Source organism: Jaculus jaculus, chromosome 17, assembly GCF_020740685.1.
Source record: "Jaculus jaculus isolate mJacJac1 chromosome 17, mJacJac1.mat.Y.cur, whole genome shotgun sequence".
Classification (NCBI taxonomy): domain Eukaryota; kingdom Metazoa; phylum Chordata; class Mammalia; order Rodentia; family Dipodidae; genus Jaculus; species Jaculus jaculus.
In genome coordinates, this window is record NC_059118.1 from 48,326,269 (window position 1) to 48,349,053 (window position 22,785).

The following is a 22,785-nucleotide window of genomic DNA, read 5'->3' on the forward strand; positions in this document are numbered from 1 at the left end:
CAGAGTGAGACCCTACCTCGAAAAAAAAAAACCAAAAAAAAAAAAATTTTACTCAGCCATAACTGGTTTATGCCACTTGTGAAAAGGCTTTTCAGATTTATGAGGGATGAGAATGTAGCAACACACCAATGAGATCTAGAAAAGCACAGGATATATAAAAACAGCCATCCAACATCTCCACATTTTCATTCCAGAGACAGTAGTGAGAGGGGCTATTTCCACACCACTCAGCCAGCACACTCAAAAAGGGCTGCTCCATTGCTTAGACAATGGAGGCTATTTGATTAGCTGCTAGAGAAATCAATATGAATGTCCTAGAAAACACCAGCTTCTAAACCCAATATGACACCAAAAAAATCCTGGTCACTGCTTGACACTGTTGTCTAGATATGTAAGATGCAGCCATGTCAAACATAGCAATTTTAGTCCCTGGAGCACTGTTAATCCCAGTACAGACAGACACAAAGACAAGATAAGACACACACACACACACACACACACGCACGCACGCACGCACGCACGCACGCACATGCACACGCACAAGCCAGAAGAGAGGAAGGAATAAAAAGAAGTATTTCCAAAGTGTCTTTGAAAACAAAAGGAGAGGTCTGACATTGTCTGGTAAGTCTGAGGCTGAGGAAGGAGGACTGCTGTGAGTTTGAGGCCAGCCTGAGAGTATATAGTGATTTCCAGGTAAGCCTGGGCTAGAGTAAGCAAGACCCTACCCTACTCTGGGAAAAAAAAAAAAAAACCAAGTAAAAATAGTCTCTAAAAATGCCCAGGGGACCAAAAAATAAAAAATTAAAAAAAAAAAACCCACTACCTACACATATTATATACACAAGAAAAATTAAAGCTTCTATTTTAAAATATAATTTGAACATTAATATTAACCATTCAAAAGTTAATAAACACTCATATTTTTTGACAACCAAATGCACAGTCAGCTTGTGTTAGTACCTTGGGAGCTACATTGATACAGAATGATGTCACAGTTATCTTGCCCTGTCTCTTTGTAGGCTAGCCTTTAGTCTAATCATCACTAACAAAATACATGTTTTTTCATGTGTGTATAGTTATGTGTAGTATAGTACTTGTGTGGTATGGTGTATGCATAATACACCCTGAGTACATGCCTAATTATAGAAGCCAACCCCAGTACATGCATACAGAGACCAGAGGAAATATCAGATATCTTCCTCTATTACTCTAATGAATTATTTCCTTAAGACAATCTCACTAAAACTGGATCTGCTGCTTGTTTTTGTGGGGTTTTGTTGGTTAGGCTTGCTGACCAGTGAGACCTAGTGATGCTCTTGTCTGTGTTCTGCATAGGACTGGGATTACAGACATACATGGCCAACTCAACTGTTTATGTGGGCACTGGAAAATTAAATTCAGGATGAATCAGGCCCTCTCAGGTCCTCAAGCTTCTGCAATAAGCACTCTTACCCCATCAGCCATCTTCCAGTTGTCAGTTTAAATTTTTATTAAATTTATTTGTATATGTATGTATGTGAATAGGTATATGTACGGGTACATAGTCTATATGGCAAGCTTCATACAAGCACACAGTGAAACCTGTCTCAAAAAAAAAACAAAACAGAAAGGAAGACAGAGAAAGATAGGGTGGGACAGAATAGGGAGAGAAAAAAGTCAAGCAAAAGAAAGAGGGAGAAAGAGAGTGGGAGGGAAAAGAAATGTTAGGGTTTTTAATTTTTTGGTTATTTTTTATTATTTATTTGAGAGCAAAAGACAGAAAAAGAAGGAGGCAGAGAGAGAGAGAGAGAGAGAGAGAGAGAAAGAGAGAGAGAGAGAGAGAGAATGGCATGCCACAGCCTCCAGCCACTGCCAATGAACTCCAGATACGTGTGCCCCTCGTGCATCTGGCTAACATGGGTCCTGGGTAATCTAGCCTCGAACCAGGGTCCTTAAGTTTCCCAGGCAAGCACTTAACCACTAAGCCATCTCTCCAGCCTGGAAATGTTAAGTTTTTAAAATGTGTATGTGTTCATATGCATGGCAATGTTCGTGTGTTAATGTGTGTGCATTCGTGCATGTGGGAGTACAGGCACATCACAGCATGCATGTGAGGTCAGAACAGAACTTCTGGGTCTGGCCTAGCCATCCCACCCAGTTTGAGGCAGGGCTTCTCTGGCTCTCATCCTGCTGTTGTCCTTTGGTTAGTTCACCTAGAATTGCTCAGAGATCCTCTGGTCTCCTCCTACCATCTCGCCTATCAGTCTCAGTGCCATCATTCTGAAATTATAGAAGCCTACCACAGCTTTCAGCTTTTTCACATGAGGTCTGAGGATGGAACTTGAGTGCCAAAATGTGCATGGCATGCTTCATGATCAGAGTCCTCTCCCTAGGCCCCCAAATACTACTTTAGAGGACAGGAAATAATTCATATCGACAGAGTGACTTTCAACATAGTACAAAAATGTACTGATGCCATCCTCAGACAATTCATCTTTGCATAAGTTTTCATAGAGCTGTGTTTGTTACACTTGTAGGACAGGCAATTTTTCATGCTAGAATACCTTGATGTCTGAATTATAAAAGAATTAAATATAGAAGAAAATATGACATATTTTCCATTAGGTTTTCCTGCAAAATTATCATTCATGATTTTATAGTTCAAGCACAATAATTCTATAAAACAATTAAAATCACAAGGTCTTTGGCAGATAAAAGATGCTACCAATTCAGTGTCTTTGCAATGTGAGCTTACAGATTGGAATTTCCTATAATGGGTAGATATTATAAGGCCATCCTTATTAAATTTGCATTTCTGAAAATCAGAAAGTGAAAGGTAACTGCCATGTTAAATAGATTATCTATAAGGAAAATTTTCACAAAACATATTTTAGAAAAAAATGCAATACCTCTCATTGGCTTATAGTCACTAATGTCTCTGTTATGAATAGAATTTTCCTCCTGGCTTCATTTTTAACTAATTTCTTCTAAGTGCATTACTGCACAAAGCCACTTGACACACACAGGTCATCTGGAATTCTGACAATGAACAACACTAAGTATTACAATGGCGTGAAACCTTGGCATGGAGAGGTCAGGGCTGCTCTGACCACTTGGTTATAAGTAGTGCACTGGGTTCCAAACTAAGTTACCTATAGCAAGAAGTATCAAATGCTAGATGGTTTCCTACCTAAAAAGTTGTGACCTCAGTATTTCAGCAACAGAAACACAAGTCAATCAAAGGAGCTGACTGGCCCATCAGCAGAGAGATGCAGGTAACAGAAAGACAACAACAATCTTCTATTGAAACATCCCAAGTAAGAATAAGAAACTGTAAGTAGCTACTAATGGTAAAGCTGCTAAGTATTGCTCACCTGAGATATGCTGAGTCACTCCACTGATCCAACTTAGGTAGATGTGATAATGTAACCAGTACCTCACATCCCGCAGAAGAAATTGTGCCTCAGTTGTTCAGAAGTCATTTGGAAAGCTAAATCAGATTGCTGAGTTTGAAATCTTTAGAAAACATCACAACAAATTTATAAAATTTATGTTTCATTTTTCTCAGGTCATACATGATACATAAGTGTCTCTGTAAGTCACGAAGCAACCATCAAATATTAATGTGTGTATAAACCATACGGAAACCTACTTTTTTAGACAACGGCACACCTAGAAGCCATAGATTTTTACTAAAAAAATTTCAGTGCTATTGATGTGATATCTTCCAGTGAGTTCTTAGCCAGGGAGGTCCCTAATGTCCCCAAAACATTACAAGCCATTGCTAAGGCTCATGATTTCCCACCAGGAATAGATAGAAGACCCTACTGCTGAAGACTCCACATGTTTGAACTACAATTATGGAGAAATCAAGCTGGAACTGAGCTGAAAAACTCCTCCCTATAGACCAACTGACAGAGAGCTGGAAAAAGCTATGCTGTGTGCAGCCTATGGGAGAAAGAAGTCATCAGTGGACGTTGCAAGCCTTAAGTTTTGCCAGCCAGGCCAAATGAGCCAACAGGTACATTAGTGGCATGTCTGTACTGGGGAAACCAACTGTTCAATAATTGGACTAGAGACCTGCTCCACAGGAGGGAACACATGCCTGATGCCTGGTACTGAAAACCTATGATGGCACAAGTTATGAGACCTAGGGGTGTAAAACCTGCTGGTAACTGGCTAAATGCATGTACAATGTCCACCAAATGGCCAAGTAAGCACTTTTCTTAATGTTAATACCCATGTACTAATGCTACTATCACTTTTGGTTAGAGAAGCTTCTCTTTTCAGATGGTGGTGAACTCTCAGATGACTCAAAAGGCACCACAATCCTGAGAAGAGACAGAATAGTGCTCAGCACTGGAACATCTCTATCACACCTTCCAAGGCTCAGGATCCTTTGTGGAAGAGGTGCTAGAAAGAATATAAGAGCCAAAGGAAGGGTGGGACTGCTCACAATGAGGTCTTCCAGACATAAAATGGCCTGGATATCTATGACCTCGCAATGCCTGATACTACCTACTCAAGACAATCATGAAAGGAAAAAAAAATGATAATGACATCAAGAGAGAGAGACTAATTAAGAGGGGGAAGGGATATGATGAAGGATGAATTGGTGAAGGGTAAAGTGAGGGAGGGAATTATGTTTTATTGTCTAGAATTATGGAAGTTGTCAATAAAAACGTTTTTAAAATGTTTGTGTAAGTTCTGGTAAGGACAGATTATGAAAGAATGAAGAAAATAACTACCTACATGGTCATTTTAGTTTTATATTTTTCAAACAGGCTTTCAAATTGGTTACACGTGGAAAGGCGTAATGTGCAAAAGGACTGTTTTGTTCTAGTAGGGTTTGATAAACAGATCACAGGAGTTTGAAATTATCTAACAGACATATGGAAAAACAGAGGAGTCAAAAGTACAGCAGAGACATCAGGTACAGAGTCATATTTCTGTCCAAACTTCTGCCCCTTCTGAAAAATACTCACAAGAACTCCATTGCAGAAAAGACAACACCTGGTTCTTTCCTCAGAATGGACAAGAACCTCTCTCTAAAAAATAGCACTAGCGAGAACAAATGAGTATCTCATTTGTCTATCAATTTTAGTTAAATGTGAACACAGGAGGGATCAGAGCTAAAAATACATAGCAGAGAGAAATGTCGAAACATGTCAGTACATTAACTAATGGTATTTTCTCTATTAAACAAAACATTTCAAATTCATAATTCATAAAATCAGATGGACTAAAGAAAGAAATGTGTTTGGAATTGAATGTCTAAAGGACAAAGCTGCACTCCCAGCTGCTTGCTAAAGTGAAAAAAACTACATGGCAAGAACTATTAACATACAAGATTAGGAAACAAAAACACACCACTGTTATAGACCTAGGGTATAAACAAAGACAAAACAAGGAAGTTCATGGTTTAAGCAGCTATGTGTCAACACAACTGTGACTCATGCAAAAGTCTGACTATGCACTGAGAGAGATGCTGAGAGATACTCAGACAATCACATTTTCCAGCAGGGAACGATTCAAAAGTAGGTGAGCATCTCTCGGAAGCAGAACTCTCCCTCAACACCCCTTTCATGCCACTACAGTTCTGTGCAGAGGGAAGGGTGGCCTCCTTTACTGGCTATAAGGATTCCCAGAAACCTTTATTATCCCTGCTTTCTATAATGTCCAAGAAATGTCAAAGAAAGAAAAATCTTTTTTTTTTTCCACTCAGTCTGCAAAGATCCCAACAAATTTCACAGTCCTCATGGAGTTAATTTACTTACTTATTCACTTTTGTATTTATTTCCTCCTTTTTCCACAGTGTCTAGAGATGGATGATGAAGTCTGAAATGTGTAACTTACCTTACGATGGTGGTCAAAAAGTAATCAATAAAACAAGAAAGCCTGATAATATCTGCGGTTATGCTGGTATGTTTGTCTCTGAGCTTCAAAAGGCTGAAAACGTGGATCTCTAAGGGAAACAGTGCTGAGAAGACTAGTATGGTTCAGTAAGAAGACAGCTTTATAAACAGATTATTCCAGAAACTCTTACCTTGAAAGGACTGTTTGGCTCTATGTACCAATTCATCAATCGGGTAACTGCCCAAGCTTCCTCTGGCATGTTTAGTTTTGCAGTAGGTACAAGCATTGAGACACCTGTTTAAATGAAGGAAAGAAGTAGACTCAACAACTGAATGGTGCTTTACACAATGTAAGGGCAGCACACACAGTACTGTGCCACTGTGGTGCCGTGTGTGTGTTACTGGATATGTTAGCTTATCGGAGAAACAAAATAATCAGTGGCATACCTCATACTTCCACAAGGCACAGAAATTTGCAATTTCTTTGAGATTCGCCTATTTATGAATGTTTGTACAAATCATATATCATCTTAAAACACATCCATCAAAGAGAAACAAAATTTAGTTAATACATACAATGATTAATCAAAAGAAATTCAGAGCAGTATTTGTGTGTAAGCTGGTTTCTTTGTTCATTAAATAACTAGAAAGTGTTAGTACTGCTCACATATACTTTTTAAATTTTTTTATTTTTTTTATTTTGAGAGACAGAAGGAGCAAGAAAGAGGGAGAGAGAAAGAGAGAAAGAAAATGGCACGTAGGGCATTTCAGCTGCTGTGAACAAACTCCAGAGGCATGCGCGCCCTCACGGCACATGTGGGACATTGTGCTGTTGTGTCACCATGTGTCTGACTTACATGGGCCATGGAAATTCAAACATGCACTCTTAGGCTTTGCAGGCAAGCACCTTAACCACTAAGCATCTCTCCAACCCCCACATATACTTTTTATTAGAGATGTTGAGGCATAAATTTTAGTTATTTAAGAATAAATGAACAGAGCTGGCAAGATGGCTTAGCAGTTAAGGCACTTGCCTGCAAAGCCTAAGGACCCACATTTCATTCCTCAGTACCCACATACCAGGTATACAAGGTGGCATATACATCTAGAGTTCATTTGCAGTGGCTAGAAGCCCTACAGTGCCCATTCTCTCTCCCTTCCTCCCTCCCTCTCTGTCTCTCTCTGAAAATTAATTAATTAATTCATTAAAATCATTTTTAAAAGAAAAGAATAAGTGAACAGGCAAAAACAACATCTCACAAAAATATATGCCCTTATAAATTTTAAACGTTTTCCCTCCAGGAGAAAAAAAAAAAAAAACCAGTAAAGTGCCTATAGTGAATATTCTCTCCAATAAGATTAGTCAAAGAAAAGAAGTAGAATGACAATATTGGCTTTGCAAAATGTAAGGATAGAATTATTTCCTAACAATCTTTAGACATGATTAAAAGGCATGGTGGCACACACCTTTAATCCCAGCACTCAGGAGGCAAAGGTAGGAGGATCACCATGAGTTCCAGGCCACACTGAGACTATATTAGTGAATTTCAGGTCAGCCCAGGTCTAGGGAGAAACTCAACTTCAAAACAACAATAACAATAACAAAAGATATCTTTGAGGCTGGGGAGGTGGCTTGATGGGTCAGAGCACTTACAATGCTAACATGAGGGACTCAGAGAGCCTGAATCATCCTGAATTTAATTCCCCAGCACCCACATAAATAACTGGATATAACCACACAGAAATGTAACCTCAACCCTGCTGACAGCAAAAATAAGCACATTGCTAGGGTTCAATAGTCATCTGGGTTGACCAAAAAAAAAAAAAAAAAAAAAGGCAGCTCCAGATTCAATGAGATACTCTGATTCAATGAAACACATGGATGAGTGATTGGGGAGGGTGCTTGGTCTTCTCCTCTGGCTTCCACATGTGAGCACATGGAGTACATACATCTATACATATCCATGCATACACTGCAAAACACCACACATACTAAGCACACATGTGCAAAAAGTGCTTTTTCATGTTACAATTTTGACTCTTTTAGATTTCAAATATAATTTAAACAAATTTATTACAAACTAAAACTAAGAGTTGGGCATGGATCTCCAAGAGTTCAAGACCACCCTGAGACTACATAGGGAATTCTATGTCAGCCAGAGCTAGAGTGAGACCCTACCTTGAACCCTCTCCCCTCCAAAAATTAATTTAAAAAACTAAGCTAAAGATTAAATTTAAGAGCACTGAGCACAACCAAAAAGAAAGCCTTTGCGGCCCAATGGCTGTCATTAGGTGCAGATGTTTAAGACCATCACTGTGCAAGTATTACACACTTTCATATCAAGAAACACTGAACTCTGAATCATCAAACCTTACCAATATATAACTGTGCAGATAGATAACTATAAAGTACATATGCATCCCTGGTCTCAGCATCCAAGCAGGTCAATGCTTAATTTCTAATCCTGAACAGAAATTTACACATCCTGAGAGATGTGTTTTACTATTTAACCCAACCCCTGAGGAGTGTGATATTCTGTCACTCCCAAGTAATTTAACAGACACGAGTGTGGCTCTTCTATACGTTCTTTCCTTTAAGTAGTGGGAAAGGCACTTGGCTGTGCCCCTTAGAAGGGAAACCCTTCTGTTCTGCCTTCATCAAGGAACAGGCTCTGTTATACTATTCATACATTATGTCACTGAGCCCTGACCAAGTTCTGTATTACCACTAATGTCCATCTTGTAGACAGGAATCCACTACCCAAGTCAGATAAGTAACCTGACCAAGGTCATAAACAACTGAAATATAAAACCAGACTTGGCCTATCTCAAATTCTGGGCAGTATCCCCATCAAGGCATCTCTCTGCAATAAATGTACACAAACATCTTAGGCTGGGGAGAGATCAGTGGTAAAGTGCGTTTAGCAGGTGTCCTGCTCTGAGTACCATTTTCAGCACCAAGAGATCCATAATCAACAAGACCCATCCTACCTATACACAAAGTCGTAGTCTTCCAACATGAGAGTTGATGTGATAAAGCACATATAGACAGGGCCAGTACTTGTCAGTGTGAAACTAAGTGATATCCTAATATTTATTTATTTGAGAGACGGAGAGAAAGAAAAAGAGTCAGAAAAAGAAAAAGAGACAGAAAGAATGGAGTGCACTAGGGCTTCCAGCCAACTGCAAACAAACTCCAGATACATATGCCACACTGTGCATCTGGCTTACGTGGGTACTAGGGAATCGAACCTAGGCCTTAGACTTCATAGGCAAGTGCCTTAACCACTAAGCCATCTCTCCAGCACAAAACTGACATTCTAAAACATTTATAATGATCAAAAAAAGCCAGGAGGACTGGAGAACTGGCTTAGCAGTTAAGACACTTGCCTGCAAATCCTAAGAACTTGTACTTGAATCCTCCAAGCCTATTCATGAAGTTCTAGGCCAAGGAGAGATTCTATCTTAAGAAAAGATGTATGGAACCGGAGAGGAATGATACCCAAGACTGCCCACTGTCCTCCACAAGCACATATATATGAATATGTACAGGAATAAAATAATTTTAAAAATTCAAAATATTCTTCAATGAACTGTTCCCTTGATGTGAAGTTTCTGAAGTTTAAACTATCATATGAGTTAGTTTTTATGTATAGTTATTAAAACAATGCCTACTATTTTAAATACTTAACACTTTGTATTAGAGTCAACATTTCTAAAGTTCACATTTCTATGCACATGCCACACCAAGGCCAGTTCAAGCATTACATCTGCTGTGTCGCATTTCTTAAAAAGAGATGTGTAACAGTGGATGAAACATGCAGCGCCAAATCAGAAAAGAAGGATCCTTTTCATGCTTAAAAATTTTCTACATCATCAGGACCTGTTTTGACCAATCCTTTCAACACATCAAACCTTAAAATAAGGTCATTCATAACAGAAACCTTTAGTAGGCCAGTTCAATTATCTGTAAGCAATTAAATATTTGTCCAAGAATAAGAACCCTGAGCCAATTTCTTCAACTGTCAAAAAAACAAAAGATCTTTCAAAGCTTCCTGTTGAAAGCCAAAATTAAACAGAGGTAACTATTGAATTGCAAAGAAGATGCAAAAAAAAAAAAAAAAAAAAAAAAACCTGAGCAGACCAGGCTGTGGTGAGGCCTAGACAAAACCCTGAGCAGACCAGGCTCTGTTGAGGCCAGGACAAAACCCTCAGCAGACCAGGCTGTGGTGAGACCAAGACAAAACCCTGGGCAGACCAGGCTGTGGTGAGGCCAGGACAAAACCCTGGGCAGACCAGGCTGTGGTGAGGCCAGGACAAAACCTTGGGCAGACCAGGCTGTGGCGAGACCAGGACAAAAGCCTGGGCAGACCAGGCTGTGGTGAGGCCAGGACAAAACCTTGGGCAGACCAGGCTGTGGTGAGGCCAGGACAAAACCTTGGGCAGACCAGGCTGTGGCAAGACCAGGACAAAAGCCTGGGCAGACCAGGCTGTGGTGAGGCCAGGACAAAACCCTGGCAGATCAGGCTGTGGTGAGGTACAGAAAAGCTCACATCATACCTACGTGTCTTTGTTAACAGGCCACTGGCTAAAGAGTAATGAAAAACCAACAGCAGAGAGAGAGAGAGAGATTAGCATTTAACTCAGAAAGCCTAATATGACCCAAGTTTCTCTTCCTTTGTGCTTCATGTCACAGAGAAATTTGCATAGCGAACACCATTTAGATAAAGCCCCAATGCTGGAGTAGAGGAGAGTGCTGCTACTGGAGCAGGTCCGGGTATTAACAATGCTAGAGTATCCATTATTCAAACAGTACCTTTCATTCCCTCATTTCATCCTTATGGGTTTTGTAATCAGTTGATAAAATTGCAAACTCTTAAAACTTCAAATGTTGTGAAAAGAAAGAAAGAAAGAAACCACCATTTCTCAGTGAGAGCAAAGACTTGGAACAGCTGCAGTGAGCTTTGGCCACATTCTTCTGTAGGGACAGATCATCCAGTGTCCCTAACAGCCTGGGACAGCCTGGTGCTTCACATATCTACTGTGACTCCTTGTTGTGTTTTAAAGGTCCCTCCCACACCACCACCCAGCAAAAGTACAAAGTTTCTGATCTTTCACACAAATACAGAAGATATTCCTATCACCAGAATACTGTTATATCTTCAAACAATAAAACAATACCTGCTTGCAAAGGCCAAAATCCCAAGCAAAGGGAAATGGCTTAGTAGGAAAGTTAGCATAAAGCCAGATTTGTTTAGCTTTCCATGGTCAAAGCTTACCCACCTAAAATGATTCCTTCCACCTGTGCTACTACTGACCCACTCTTCTCCCACGATGCCAATTTGAACCTATTAATTGAAATTTACCTCCACTTGGGCCCTTTCTAGAGTTCCTACTATTCCACATTTTTTTTAAAAAAAGGTACTAAAATCTAAAATCATACAGCTAGTAGAGATACCCTACTCAATCCTCTAGTACCTTTGTCCTTGGCTCTAAGAAGTTCAATGAATTTTCACTCCTCTCTGCATCTCATTCCCTTGACCTAAAAGGATTATTTAAGCCACCATCACCCATTAACCCCTGTGGAAATCTTTGCAGACTGCAGTCACTGAGGGAGGCCAGAGAGGCAGCTAACAACAGCAAAGATGCTTGTCAAAACTAAGTTACACATTCTGGTGTTTGCAATTACAACAATCTGGATATAAGCAGTGTTATGAATTAACTTCATAGAGGAAACTAAGGCTCAAAAAGTTTATCAACTATGCCCAAAGCTACTCAGAGAGTCAATTCAAATACTCAATCTTTTTTCTTTTGTTCCCCTTCCCCACCCCTCCCTCCCTCCCTCTCTCTCTCTCTCTCTCTCTCTCTCTCTCTCTCTCTCTCTCTCTTTCTTTTTTCTTCTTTTCTTTGGCTGCTAAAGACCAAACCCATGGCCTTGCACATGCTAGACAAGTGCTATTGGAAATTTCATGCTGGAGTAGAGGAGAGTGCTGCTACTGGAGCAGGTCCGGGTATTAACAATGCTGGAGTATCCATTATTCAAACAGTACCTTTCATTCCCTCATTTCATCCTTATGGGTTTTGTAATCAGTTGATAAAATTGCAAACTCTTAAAACTTCAAATGTTGTGAAAAGAAAGAAAGAAAGAAACCACCATTTCTCAGTGAGAGCAAAGACTTGGAACAGCTGCAGTGAGCTTTGGCCACATTCTTCTGTAGGGACAGATCATCCAGTGTCCCTAACAGACACCATGTCAAGCTAGGTGATATGCTAAGCAGGGAAGTCACCAGTACCAACAAAGCAGAGTAGGGAATTCAGGGAGAAAGCAAGCACGCAGTGATAAGTACTGTACCAGGCAAGAAAGGATCAACACTCACCAACAGGCCAGGAAGCTAGGAGACTTGAAGGCTTGAACACTTAGACCAAGAACCCTACACCAGACACAGAAGCAGCAGTGTCCAACCTTTTGACATTGTGACATGACATCATCTACAAGTATGTTAGATAACATTCATAGTTATAATGAAACAAAGGTGGCCTAAAGGCCACAGGGTAGCCATGCTTGAATTCTACAGGATGTCAAAAAGACATCCTAACAAGAGTAAACAAGAGCTAGGGAGGCTGAGGCAGAAAGACAGTGAGTTTGAAGCCACCCTGTACACAGTAAAAACAGGGCTCAAAAAAGAAAAACAATGAATAAATAAATTAAAGCAACAATAAGCCCCAAAGCTGCCAAAGACTGGCCACTTTCAATCTACTTTCATTGTCAGTGGTTTCTGCAGCCGGGCACATCAGATCAACACATTTAAAATGTGCACACAAAGCTGGACCCAAAGTTGGGTACCAGAGTTTTGTTTTGCCAAATATTTATTATTATTATTATTTATTAAAAAGTATACTATCTTGTACACTCATGAGTATTTCACAGAAAAGTAGGTAAATAACAAAATATGAGTAGGGCCAGACGAGGGTCGACACATGCAGCTCTAAGAAACCTGTTACAATTCACTTACGATTTGCATTTGCCCAGAGAACAGCTAAAACCCATCAAATCTCTGTAATCTGTTCCTTACAGAAGAGTAGTTATTAACTTCCTATCATTTCCTAATATTCTGGAAAATCTTCACAATTTAAGATGCACAAAAGAAATTAGCAAGAAAGCATCTTTATTTAGCTGAGCACTGGTCTGAAAAGATGGTATTAGTTGATGGAGATCTAGAGTGAACATCACTTATCAGCACCAAAGAGAATTCCAGTTGAATTTTCAATGTCCTCTATTTGCACCTAGCAGTGACTTACTCCCCGACATATCCTATGCACACAAGTAACAGCTGTGTTTGGAACATTTACTTAAAAACATGCTGAAGATCAAATTCCACCCAACATAAAACCTTATAAAACAAGATTTCTTCAGTTCTACCTATAAATTTTTTTTTTTTTATTTGACAGCGACAGACACAGAGAGAAAGACAGATAGAGGGAGAGAGAATGGGCGCGCCAGGGCTTCCAGCCTCTGCAAATGAACTCCAGATGCGTGCGCCCCCTTGTGCATCTGGCTAACGTGGGACCTGGGGAACCAAGCCTTGAACCGGGGTCCATAGGCTTCACAGTCAAGCGCTTAACCACTAAGCCATCTCTCCAGACCTCTACCTATAAATTTTGTAGCTTATAAAACAATGACAGTAGTCAGAAAAGGTAAGACACTATGAGTCGCTTTCAAAGACAGCAGTGCAATTTCATGAGATCCCATTTGTTTATTAATGGTTTTATTTCCTGAGAGAAAGTCATTGCCTATGCCAGTATGTTGAATGGTTTCCCCTACCTTTCCCTCTAGCAGTTTGAGTTTCAGGTATGATATTAAGGCCCTGATCCATTTTGACTTGATCCTTGTGCATGAAGAAAGACAAAGATCTATTTTCATCCTTCTACATATAGATATCCAACTTTCCCATCACCACTTGTTGAAGAGGCTGTCTTTTTTCCAATGAATATTTCTGGCATTTTGTCAAAATTCAGATGGCACTACCTTTTGTACAGGAAAGGACAGTGTGAATAGAGCAAAGAGACAACCTAAAGAATGGGAGAAAATCTTTGCCAGCTATATAATTGACAGAGGATTAATATCCAGAATATACAATGACCTCAAAAACCAAAACAATAAGAATTCAAACAACCCAATTGAAAATGGGCTGTGGAAGAAAATAGAGAGTTCTCAAAGGAAGAAATACAGATGGCATATAAACTTCTAAAAAAGGGAATTACCATGGGATATATTTTGTAATCATGGAAAATGTTAATAAAAATTTTTTAAAAAAGCATTCTACATCCTTATGTATCAGGGAAGTGCAAATTACAACTACTTTGAGAGTCCATCTCACTCCTGTCAAAATGGCTATAATCATGAAAACAAATGACAATAAATGTTGATGAGGAAGCTGTAAAAGGGGAACACTTCTACACTGTTGGTGGGAATGTAGTCTGCCACAGCCATTGTGGAAATCAGTGTGGAGGTTCTTGAGACAGCTAAATTTACCAGCTAAAATTAGATTTACCATATGATCTAGCTATAGGACTCCTAGGCATATATCCTAAATGACTCTCCTTACTACCTTACAGATACTTGCACAACCATGTTTATTGCTGCTCTATTTACAATAGCTAGGAAATTTAACTAGCCTTGATATTCCTCAACAGGTGACTGGATAATAAAGATGTGGTACATTTACACAATGGAGTTCTATTCAGCAGTCAAGAAAAATGAAATTTGCAGGGAAATGGATGGATCTGGAAAGGAATATATATATGCATATACATATATATATATAATATATTATATATTATATATTATATTATATTAAATGAGGTAAGTGAGGTAACCCAGGCCCAGAAAGCCAAATGCTGCATGTTCTCTTTCATACCTACAAATGTTTAGACTTGTGTGTAAACTAGAACCAAAAATTGGTACCAAAGGCCAGTAAGCTAGAAAAAGGCTATAAGGGAGTGGGGAGAGGGAAGGACTTTAGGGGATGACATTGTACATATGTAAGCAGAAGAACAGATCATAGGGAGTGGAACAGCCTAAGTGAGGCCAGGGGTAAAGAGAAGGGTGGAGGGAGGGTCAATCAAAATTCCAGATATCCTGAATAAGCCATATGAAAGCTTACTTTTTGGGAGAATGGTATATCCAGAAGCCACAAGATTGCTACTAGAAAACTTTCAGTGCCAAGGATGGGATAACTTCCAGTAGACTGTTGGCCAGGGAGTTCCTAGTTGCCTCGAAAACATTACAGGCTATTGCCAAGGCCCTTGGTTTCCCACAAGTAACAGATGGTAAGACCCTATTGCTGAAGACTTTACATGCCTGGGTGGCAAGGTCACTGAGAAATCAAGCTGGTGCTGACTTGAAAAATCTTCTCCCTGTAGACCATCCAACTGAAAACTAGAAAAAGCTACACTACAGGCAACCCTATGGAAGACAAAAGTCATCAGAGGTGAAAACAGTAGACACTGGAAGCCTCGAGTTTGGCCAGACATGCCAAATGAATGAATGGGTACAATAGTGGCATATCTGCTCCGGGGGAAACCAACTGCTCTCTAATTGAACTGGAGGCCTGCTCTATGGGAGGGAATACATGCTTAGTACTGAAAACCTAATTAAAAGCCTATGGTATGGGAGGTCATGAGCCTTAGGGTTATAAAGCCTGCTCTTGTCTGGATAAATGCATATATTATTCTCACAAAACTGCCATGAAAGCACTACACTTAATGTTCATATTCACATATTAATGCTACTCTCACTTTGGGTTAGAGAATATTCTCTTATCAGATGGTGGTTACCACTAGGATGACCCAAAAGGCAACATAGTGCTAAGAAATAGTGACAAAGGAGTGTTCAGCACTGAAACATCTTTATCACACCCTCCAAGGCTCAGAGCCCATTGGAAAAGAGGTGGTGGAAAAAAAAGATAAGAACCAAAGGAAAGGTACCACTACTTACAAGGCAACTGTCCAGACAGAAACAGGCCTTGATATCCATGACCTCTCAGTGCCTAGCAATACCTTCACAAGACCCTCATAATAAGAGAAAAAGATGATGACATCAAAATAAGAGAGAGACTAATGGAGAGAGGAAGAGAATATGATGGAGAGTGGCAGTGTAAAAGGGGAAAGTAGGAAAGGGGAGGGAATTACCATGGCTTATTGTCCCTTCCCTTCCCTCCCATCCCCTCCCCTTCCCTCATTTTATAAGCCAGGGATGACTGCTATCTTGTAATGCTTCTAAGCAAGAGCAGTCACAAACTCCCTTCTAAAAACAACATAACTTGGGACTATACACACAGCTCACTGGCTGTGTAGGCTCAGGGTGAGTAAGGCCTGTGTTCAACCTCCTGAACCATGTGAACATGTATGCGTGCATGCACACAAACTTCGCTCTACCTCGGTAGCTAAATGCCATTCTATTTTACACCTAGTTGGTTTACTGGTTTGATTTTATTTTTAGGTATGCACTGGCCTACATACCCAATTTACGTGGCTCACCTTCCTCTGAAAGTTTCTGAGAAGGCACACTGGTATAGGGAGCCAAAGCTCAATTTTTTAGGTAACAAACTTGAAGATAGAAGGATTATTGGACAAACACTAAGAAAATCCCATGTTAAGTGTTTTCATAAGACTGAAGGGATCCTTTGACTGAGAGAGGGTTGGAAAGTACTTTATTTATTGTGTGTGTGTGTGTGTGTGTGTGTGTGTATTATTTTGAATAAAAATCATCTTAATAGATATATGGAGATAAAATTGACAAGTAAGGGCTGGAGAGATGGTTTAATGATTAAGATGTTTGCCTGTGAAGCCTAAGGACCCAGGCCTGATTTCCCAGTAACCACATAAGTCAGATGTACAATGTGGTACATGCATCTGGAGTTCGTGTGCACTGGCTGGAGACCCTGGTACGCCTATATCCAGCTCTCTCTGCCTCTCTCTCTCAAATATATAAGTAGAAATAAAATAAACTGACATTACACTTTAAAGTAATTTGGTACATGTTGACATATGAATGTATATACAAATATAATGCCATAATCAAGACATTGAATATATCTTTCAGCCCCAATGGTTGCTTTGTGGCCCTCTCCATGCTTTCCACCAATCCCTTCTGTTCTTCACCCCAGGAAATTGAGTAGATAGTCTTCCTCCCTTCATTATAAATTATAATCCATAAATTTATTTGATAGAATTCTATATACATGAAATCATAGAGTATGAATCCTGCCCCCTACCAATTCCTTTATTCAGAATGTGAAATGTACCTACAATTCATTCTCTTTACCTGTACTGTGTGGCAGGCAACTTCATTCTCTTAACCACACTGTGGCATGTATCTACAGTTCATCATCTTTTTAAAAAAAATATTTTATTTTTTAATTTTTCTTTACTTGAGAGACAGAGAAAAAGACAGACCAAGACAAAGAGAGAGAGAGAGAGAGAGAGAATGGGCGCACCAGGGCCACCAGCCACTGCAAATAAACTCCAGACACACGTGCCCCTTTGTGCATCTGGCTTATGTGGGTCCTGGAGAATTCAACCAGGGTCCTTTGGTTTTGCAGGCAAATGCCTTAACCAGTAAGCCATCTCTCCAAACCACGTCATCTTTAAAAAAAAAAAATGTTTTATTTATTTATTTGAGAGAGAGAGAGAAAGGCCCAGGCTGACCTGGAATTCACCATGCAGTCTCAGGGACACCTCAAACTCACAGTAATCTTCCTACCTCTGTGTGCATTGACTGAGGAATGTAGTAGTGAAATGAAAAATCAAGTAGACAGGTCCAATAAAACTATTACCTGCAAAAGCCACTGAATAAAGTAGACAGAGTGATCAAAAGAAAGCTCCAAGAATTGGAGCTAGAACAGTGGTTTTCTCTAAGGTTTCTTCACGTCTGCAGATAGACTTCCAGAAAAAGTGAACACAAAATTCTGATGGTGGGAATGCAAAGCAGTGTGGCTGCCTACGATAACAACACACATTTCCACTGAAAAGCAAAACTAGAATCACCACAGGGTCCAGTCATTTTACTTCTGGTCATACACAAAAAAGAACTGAAAACCCATTTATATAACAAAGTCCATGGTGAACATTATTCATAATAGCAAAAATTTAAGTAACACAAAAGTCCAAGCATGGTTGGTACACCAAATAAAGTAGTATCTGGCCTGAAAATAATAAAAAATAAAAATAAAACAAAACAATATATCCTATACCCTGAATGAATCATGAAGATACTGTGAAAAGTGAAAAAGGCCAGTCACAAAAGGATGAAAATTATAGAATTCTATTTAGGAGATAACTAAGGTAGTCAACTTCAGATGCAAAAAGGGGAATGGTTGATTGAGATGTTATTATTTAATAAGTAGTTTGGGGTGGGATGATGAAAAGATTACAGCTGGATGGTAGTAATAGCTGAAAGCATGTACTTACTGCTGTTAAACTACGGTCTCAATGACAGTTCAAAATCATGTTTGGAGTTCAGTGGTTAAAGGTGCCTGTGTGCTGCTCTGGGTTCATTTCTCCAACTACCCACAAAAGCCCGATTGCAGCAGCAAGAGATCTGCATGCATGTACACACATGCGCGTACACACACACACACACACAAACACACACACACAGAGAGAGAGAGAGAGAGAAGTGCAAATAAACAAGTTTTACAGGTCATTTTTATATAATGTATATGTACATAGGGATACATAATTATATGTAATATATGTAAAAAGAGCCTAACTCTGTAGCCCAGGATAGCCAAGTACTCATTCTATAGCCCATGCTGGTATGGAACTCACTATCTAGCCCAGACTAGACTTGACATAAATATGATCATCCTGCATCAGCTTCCTGAGTGCCAGGATTATGGAAGTAAACCATCATACCTGCCTTGTAATGTAGACTTATCACAAATAAAACATCGTGCCTTTATATTGCATCATAAATACTTCCAAAAGAAAATAAAATTCTAAGGCCAGGCGTGGTGGTGCCCACTTTTAATCGCAGCAATCAGGATGCAGAGGTAGGAGAATCGCCATGAGTTCAAGGCCACCCTGAGGATACATATTCTAGGTCAGCCTGGACTAGAATGAGACCCTACCTTGAAAAAAAAATCTACAAGCAAATTTAAGAGTCATTTGATCACCTCAAGATCATCAATGGACCCCCAATCATAAATGCCTATTCAACTTCAATGCAATTATGATGAAACAGGAAAAAAATGCTTTTTATACAATCAGTTTTGTGTTGTCCCTTTAACAACTGCCAGCTAAATCACATGCCTGAATATAATAAAGGTTTATTAAAGCAAAAGAAATCTTCCTCCCATCCAAAGTTGTCTTTCCCACACAAAAATAAAGCAAAAGCAATTCCATATTTGTTGTTTGTATTTCATCACTATTTTCAGACAGAACAAGAGATCTGTTGCCTACACACCACTTCTCAGCATCAACACCCATTTTCTTATGCAATTTTAAGTTCAGTTGGCAGGTTAGAGGCATTTTTTCCAACCACAAACAAAACTTCTTTTGATAGTCTAAGAGAATGCTCAGGGAAATGTTCCCAATAAAAAGACTATTGACAACAATAACATGGAAGTACAGGACAGTCTGGGGAAGTGAGTGGTAACCCCACATGAGCTTCAGTGAGATGCAAGCTCCCTCCCTTAAGACCATCTTCAACCAGGAGCTTAGCAATTGCTCAGTGAACACAGAATTCCAAAATGCTCCAGGGAGCCAGAACCATCATATTTATTTTTCATGCAAATGCATGACAATTCCTTTTTAATGTTTAATACACTGCATTGCAATCAATGGTCCTTGATATCATGACTGTTCATGTTTTCACTTCTTGCAAGTTAGAGAAAACTGGTTTCCATTAGAAACATTTAGCTTTAAAAACTTAAATCATATCATATACATTTAGGATCTCATAAATAAAGGATTCTTTGTTATTTAAAAAAAAAACTGTAATACTGGAGATATGGCTTAGCAGGTAAGGCACTTGCCTGTGAAGCCTAAGGATCCATGTCTAATGCTCTAGATCCCATGTAAGCCAGGCACACAACATGATGCAAGCAAAAAAGGTCACACATGCACACAAGTTGGCACACACATCTGGAGCTGGATTGCAGAGGCTGGAATACCTGGTATGCCAACTGTTTCTCTTTTTCTCTCCCTTTTTCTCTCTTGCCTCAAAAAACTCAAAAACAAACAAAAAAAAAAGTAAAACTAAACAATCCTAATGATGAACCCAGAGAGCAGACATGAGCAGCACTCACAGGACAGTGTCGAACACTGTAAGGAGCACACTGTACATATTAATGAGGTGAAGACTGAAAACTACCTTGTCAAGTAGCCACCATTGTTGCTTTTACCCCACAGACAGGAACCTGACGCACAGAGACATACAGTGTTTTGACAAATATCACAAGCACAAAACAACTGGTGATGTAGCTGAAGCAGACAATCAGGCTCCACTACCTATACCCCTAACCATTATACACACCACCCACTCTGCCTGCTCTGGAATACCAGGGTATTAAAAATGACAATGCTTGCTATTTAATAATACAATATAAATTACTTCAGTTCTCTCTCTCTCTATCTCTGGTTTTTCAAGGCAAGATCTCACTCTAGCTCAGGCTAACCTGGAATTCACTATGTAGTAACAGGTTAGCCTAGAACTCATAGTGATCTTCCTACCTCTGCCTCTCAGTGCTGAGATTAAAGATGTGTGCCACCATGCACAGCTCAGGTGTCTTTTTTTTTTTTAATCACAGTCTTGTTCTTTATGTTTACCTATGAGCCATTATTCTACAAGAGTGTAACTTGGAAGATTAAACACATCAAATACACCTAGACTTCTGTTACTGTCCACAACCATTAAGAAAGCAAGCCACGTTACTTTTTACAAAGTGTATCTTTAACTACTTTAGTCCTTTTACTAACAGACGGGTGTGGCAGAATGTCCCTGTAATCCCAGCTATTTGGGAGGCAAAGAAAGGAGGATCAGGAGTTTGAGACCAGCTCGTGTAGTGAGACCCTTACTGCCAGGCATAGTGGCACACACCTTTAACTCCAGCAGTCAGGAAGCAGAGGTAGGAGGATTGCTGCAACGGTCAGGGCAGCATAGGAAGACAGAGTAAGTTTCAGGTCAGCCTAGGCTAGAATGAGACCCCACCTCAAAAAAAGAAAAAGAAATACAAATACAAATGATTTTTTGCTGATTGTACAAATAATATATCAATATAAAAGTAAAGACAATAGGTTTATTCTCTGTACAACAAAGCAATGAATCTATTATCCTTTAAGGGAATGAAAAGTACAGGTGACTGTGGGAACTTGACTAAACTGCACACAATGTAGTTTCTGCACATCGGCTGAAGCTGCCAAGGTGGAAGCAAACTGTCCAAAGTCTTCAGCGGCCTGGAGGATGGGCAGAGTTCATGATCTGTGTGACTCACATGCATCTCAGCAAAACAAAACCACCAGACATTTATCTCTCACAAACAAGATACTGGGTCTGTCAGAGGCCCATAGTAAGAAACACCCTGTGCGAGTCAGACACTCACGTGCTGCTTAAAAATAAAAGCACCGAAAGGCACATGATGAGCAGTGATTTCTAACCCTGACCTCTGAAAGACACAATGCCATTTATAACTGCCATGCAATTTCACAACACCTGAAAATAGCACGTTTCACGAGACAAGCTAGAGACAAGTTAGAGACGAACACAAAAAGGGCAAGACACATCATAGTCAAGACTACTAGATATAGGAGGAAAGCCTGAGGGTTTGGTCCCACTCTCTGCAGTAATGCAGCAGGACCTCTTCTCCACATCAGTGTGAATTTGGCAGTCACCTTTTCCCTCCAGAAACCTCCATGGCTAAGTGTATGAGATGGACACTGATTCTTCCCAGAGGACCTGTTTCTCAAATGCAGCTCTGTCTAATAGGAAAAGAGCTACATTATACACAGCAAGAATACTTCCAGACCAAACTCAGGCCATAGGTTACAGTCATTGTCTCCAAAATGTAATGTAATACAACGAAGTCATCTTCCTCTCACATGTCAAATAGAGAGGAGATACAACCCCAACAAAGAGGCCCCAGAAACTAAAATTGCTGATACAGCCTTCTCAGATTTTTAGCCTGGCAATATTTCATCAAGTTACAGCTAAAAATCAACTAGTGTTAATGCAAATTAATCCAAATAATTGAAGATTCATTAATTATACTCATTTTATTAGTAACAGTGTTTTTAGGTATTTCCAATAAACAAAGCCTCTTCCCAGGGATGTGGGTCCCATGTCTACATAGAGAAGCCAAGCCGCGCTTTACCAGCTCAGCGAGCAGCTGAAAGGAGTAGCGCTGCACTGCTGGATGCCTGTCCCCCAGACTGCCTGACCCGCGGGGATTTGCCCATGTACTACAGACCAGTTATGCGTCCAAACTTTTTGTTTTGTCTTGTTTTTGTTTTGTTTTTCTAAGTAGGGTCTCACCCTAGCCAAGGCTGACCTGGATTTCACTATGTAGTCTCAGGGTGGCCTTGAACTCATGGTGATCCTCTTACCTCTGCCTCCTAAGTGCTGGGATTAAAGATGTACATCACCACTCCAGGCAGCTTTCAAGCTTTTTACAAAATATTTATTTATTCATATATTTGGCAGTGGGAGGCAGTCAAAGAAGACAACTATAACTGATCAAGTGCAAAAAGCAAGTGACTGAGGAGTACTCTGCCCCAAACAAGTCATATACATCCAGGGCTCAGGGATGTATATATATATGTATTGCCAAGATGGGCCAGAAAGAACTAAGAGCAGGAAGACAAAAGGAGCTCTGTAGAACTCCAGCATCTGGATATGACAAGGCCGTTGCACAAATGAACTCACAGCAGATGTGGTTTTACCCGCACAAGA

The 22,785-nt window shown here is 39.8% G+C and overlaps 1 protein-coding gene across 6 annotated transcripts in view; it reads right to left on the reverse strand.

The window, feature by feature from the left end:
• Window positions 1–22,785, reverse strand: part of Cdkal1 (CDK5 regulatory subunit associated protein 1 like 1) — a 670,695-nt gene that overhangs the window by 358,529 nt on the left and 289,381 nt on the right. For all 6 annotated transcript variants that reach the window (XM_004668379.2, XM_045136581.1, XM_045136582.1 and 3 more), the window contains one exon: window positions 6,026–6,129. In XM_004668379.2, the coding sequence (XP_004668436.1) occupies window positions 6,026–6,129 (104 nt within the window). The remainder of the gene's footprint in view (window positions 1–6,025; window positions 6,130–22,785) is intronic.